At 43.8% G+C, this 4578-nt stretch overlaps 1 protein-coding gene across 1 annotated transcript; it reads left to right on the top strand.

Annotated features, from left to right (window-relative positions):
* The first annotated feature begins 1852 nt into the window (after positions 1–1852).
* LOC115385026 (zinc finger protein 239-like) lies at positions 1853–3088 on the top strand. Its single transcript, XM_030087105.1, has 2 exons — positions 1853–3028; positions 3072–3088. Exons 1-2 carry the CDS (start codon positions 2050–2052, stop codon positions 3086–3088), a joined length of 996 nt encoding a protein of 331 aa, XP_029942965.1. The 5' UTR covers positions 1853–2049.
* Positions 3089–4578: the final 1490 nt, after the last annotated feature.

The following is a 4578-nucleotide window of genomic DNA, read 5'->3' as shown; positions in this document are numbered from 1 at the left end:
TTAACTCACAGCGGAAAAGTGACGGTTTCCATCTTGTTGTCCGAGGAATGAAGAAAAAGTCTGTTGTGCTGCTGTTAGCCATGCAATTAGCTTAGCCCGCGGTGCACTAGCTTCTGGTCCCAGAGTAAAAGTCTTCCTCTCGACAGCTGAAAACTCTACAAACCCGCTGCCACCAGTGTAACACATGCATTCCGTGGTGTTAGAAAGGGCTGTTCCATGTAAATCAGAGGTCGTGGAGAGGGGATAGCTCCTAAGGGAGAATTTTATTTGGAGCCCTGCAGGAGACGTTACATCCAGCAACATCAGTCCATGACCTTTATAATACAGAACTCATGTCCCTCCACCAAAAGTATAGTCCCAAACAAGTAGTTCTACAGTTTAATAAATAACTTGGATAATGCAAGTTAATGTAGGAAAAATAAATCATCTTACACTACTTTTCCCCTCACTGGTCTGCCCAGGGAAGTTGAGGAGGTTGATGTTGTCTGAAGAGGCATTTCCTGACAAAATTTCAAAGCAGGACGTGCCATTATTCCTCCACCTCAGGTAGTGGAGTAACAATTAGCAGAATGTTGCAGGTGAGCACCTGAAAACACTTCATCCAGATAAAGCTAGGTTTACACTTGCACGACTTTATGCCACGATGTTGTCGTGGCAAGGCATGCCAATCTGGAGTCACGGACAGTTGGCGCACAGTTCACAGACAGTTCACAAATGCGCCCGTCAGTGTTGCGAACTGGCACGACGCATTCACGATGTATTCACGCATAGTTTGCGCATAGTTTACGAGCTTCCCGCATTGGCATGATGTGGTTGCGCACGCAATTACGCACGTCATATACGAGTAAAAAGGGGGCTTCCCCAGCCCCGGGTCATTTTTGGATTTGCTGTGGAACATACAACATGCTGAATGCCAGAGACGCCGTCAATGCAGAGAAGAGAAGATCCTGTACCTGCAGCTGCTCTGTGTTGAAGAGCAGCAGAAAAGGCGCTGCCGAGGGCCCCAAACTGAAGGTGGCCCCGACGGACGGCTGACATCAATCAATTTCAATGACAAATTAAAGGCACTACACTTGATGCTGCAACGACAGTGTGTCGACAATCCCCCGCATGGGGCCCTTTTTCGTGTACTCGCCGGTGGCCACGACTGGCAGCATTCTCCCGCATTGTCCCGACGCGTTCACGAGGAGTTCAAGGACAGTTGGCGCATAGTTCAAGGCCCGTTTGCGATATTTTGTTGTAACCAAAATTTTGAACGTTTCGAAATTCTCGTCCTGACATTGGCACGCAGTCACGACGGGTTTACGCACGCTTCAGCCACGTCACGCCACTGTACGAGTAGTTTGCGACTCGATTCATGGCAATGCGTGCCACAGAATCATTCAAGTGTAAACCTAGCTTTAGTCATCAATCAGCAGCTGAAGACGATCAACAAGTAACAATGGAACTCTGTTTATGAATGGAAGTTTTCACTTTGACCGCGGGAGTCAGATTTTTTTTTTTTTTAAGGTGGACTGTAGAGTTAATGTTGCTAATCACAAGAATGAGTCTTCTCACCTGTGTGAGAAGATACTAATAAGATCATCTTTTATCTCCTGCTTTTGTTTCCTTGCAGAGCTCCAACAGGACCATGACTGCAGAGAGGAGCAGCTCTTTGAACAGGAAACACACTGCTGTCTAGAACAGGACCACCCAGAACCTCCACAGATCAGAGAAGAAGAACCAGAACCTCCACACATCAGAGAAGAAGAACCAGAACCTCCACACACCAGAGAAGAAGAAGAACCAGAACCTCCACAGATGAGAGAAGAAGAAGAACCAGGACTTCATCAGTTTGAGGAGGAGCAGGAGGATCCAAAATCCTCACAGATTGAGGAACACCAGGAACTCAGCAGCAGCCAGAAGGGAGAACAATTCATTGTGAAGTTTGAAAGTGAAACCTTGAAGGTTCCTTCTGTTGAGGATCACAGTGACCTGAGTGACCCAGAAGTACCAGAGACTGAGTGGTTCCTCTCTCAGGACTCTGAAGTCCACCATGAGAAAAGACACATGGACTCAGAACCAGCTCCACATTTGAAGCTGAAAAAACTCAAGGTGTTTGATAGAAACAGTGAGAACATCTGTCATGTTTCAGAGAAGCAGGCTGAATGTGAAGAAAGGTGTGAGGAAACTGACCATAACAAACATCAGTTAAAGGTCCCTGCTGAGGAGATCCTTCATGAAACATGTGGCCAAAGTTTCAGGCAACCAGGCCGCAAGAGAACTCACACAGGTGAGAAGCCTCATTCCTGTGAAACATGTGGAAAAAGTTTCAGGTATCAGTGTCATTTGTTGATCCACATGAGAACTCACACAGGTGAGAAACCATATTCTTGTGAAACATGTGACAAAAGTTTCATTCGACAGGGTGATTTGAAGGTCCACATTAGAACTCACACAGGTGTGAAGTCGTATTCTTGTGAAACATGTGGCAGAAGTTTCAGGCATCAGAGAAGTTTGTTGATCCACATGAGAACTCACACAGGTGAGAAGCGTCATTCTTGTGAAACATGTGGCAAAAGGTTCAGTCGACAGAGTCGTTTGTTGGTCCACATGAGAACTCACACAGGTGAGAAGCCGTATTCTTGTGAAGCATGTGGCAAAAGGTTCAGTCGTCAAAGTAGTTTGTTGGTCCACAAGAGAACTCACACAGGTGAGAAGCCGTATTCTTGTGAAACATGTGGTAAAAGTTTCAGTCGTCAAAGTAGTTTGTTGGTCCACATGAGAATTCATACAGGTGAGAAGCCATATTCTTGTGAAACATGTGGCAAAAGGTTCAGTCGACAGAGTCGTTTGTTGGTCCACATGAGAACTCACACAGGTGAGAAGCCGTATTCTTGTGAAACATGTGGCAAAAGATTCACGCAAAGGCATATTTTGAAGGATCACATGAGAAGTCACACAGGTGAGAAGCCGTACTCTTGTGAAACATGTGGCAAACGGTTCAGCCGACAGAGTCACTTGAAGGACCACGTGAGAACTCACACAGGTGAGAAGCCGTACTTTTGTGACACATGTGGCAAACGGTTCAGCCGACAGAGTCATTTGAAGGTCCACATTGAAACTCACACAGGTGAGAAGCCGTATCCTTGTGAAACGTGGGAAAATATGTCTTTATTGTCATTCATTGCTGCAGCAGCGGAATACTCACAAATGGATGAAACCATGAAAGACTGAGAGAGTTTATTCAGGAAGTCCAGCTTGAAGTCAAAATTACCAGAGATCATCCAGTTTGAAGGAAACTTTCCTGATTCAGAACCTGTTGAGACTGGGGCTGAACGATATATTGCATTTGTAATCATCTCGCAATATTAAAAAATGCGATTTGCGCATTGCAAGGTGCGCAATAGGACAGTCACATGGCATTAGTTGACATCAGAGGGGTGCCATGTAGACTGCTTGTTATTACTATGTGCTGCTGACTGGAGTAGCGTGATCACTGAGCCCATCGAGTTTTGCACCATAACGGCGGCAGCAGCGGACATTACTGAAGAGGACACAAGCACCTGGACATTGGTCCCCAAAAGAAAGAGCACTTCCTTGGTATGTGCAAATGTGCAGTTTACTTTTATCATTCACATATATGTATTGCAAGTGATCCCACTGATTGTACAAAGGCACAAAACTTTAACAAGTAATTGGTCTTGAAAATTATAGTAATGCACTTTAAGATTAAATGAGACTTATAAAGAAAAATGTTTAAACCATTTACATATGTGCATATAAAATCGAAATTGAATCCCTGCCTGCACCTTAAAAAACTCAGGAGAGTGCTTTTAAAGATGTAAAGAAGAAAGTATTCTAGGGTTTCCCCCAGAAAACTTGCTAAGCCTGGTGGTTGGACAGCCCACCGTGTTTATGCAAAAAAAAAAAAAAAAAAAGTTAAACTTTGACACAATTTTTAAAATTATAACTATTTTGTGTTATCGTAAACATTTATTAACATTACTTAAATGCAGAGTCTTACAAAAAGGCACAATCTTAAAATAAAGTTTTAACAAACAGAAAAAAAATTTAAATAAATATCAATTGTTTTCACTTAAATTAAATCCAAGTCAATCTTAAAACAGCCATTGCTGTTCACATTTAAAGGTAAAATAAATTAAAAAAAATAAAGTGCAAACATCAAGGTGTGAAAACAGGGCACTCAGAAGCTGAATAGGCATGTGCTGGACTGTGTGACCTCGTCTATTTTTTGAATGAAAGACTGAAGAAAAATTATTAGATTGCTTACAGTTATAATATAGTTAATATCTTAAAGCGAGGGTTGGCGATCTTGGAAAACTAGCATGTAGCACAAATGTATCAACTCCCCAAGGCTCCGCCTTGCTCCCACCCCATTGGAGGAGCTCCCGTTGGGAGCGGACACGCGGAGACATTCGCGACGCACGCGGCGCTTCTGCGTCCAGTGCGTTCCTGGTGTAACCTGTCCTCAGCGCTTCGTTTCTTCGTTTTTCTTGATTTGCACTACGCCAAGTTAGGGTGCACTCAACGAGAAGTAAATCCCCAAACATTCTTCTTCGCCATTCTGCAACGACG

The sequence above is a fragment of the Salarias fasciatus genome, unplaced genomic scaffold, assembly GCF_902148845.1.
Source record: "Salarias fasciatus unplaced genomic scaffold, fSalaFa1.1, whole genome shotgun sequence".
NCBI lineage: Eukaryota > Metazoa > Chordata > Actinopteri > Blenniiformes > Blenniidae > Salarias > Salarias fasciatus.
The sequence above is the reverse complement of the archived record's forward strand: the minus strand, read 5'-3'. Positions and strand labels throughout refer to the sequence as shown.

What these genes read in the sequence shown, in the direction of transcription:
- LOC115385026 (XM_030087105.1), top strand. Translation starts at nt 2,050, where the DNA reads ATGGACTCAGAACCAGCTCCACATTTGAAGCTGAAAAAACTCAAGGTG.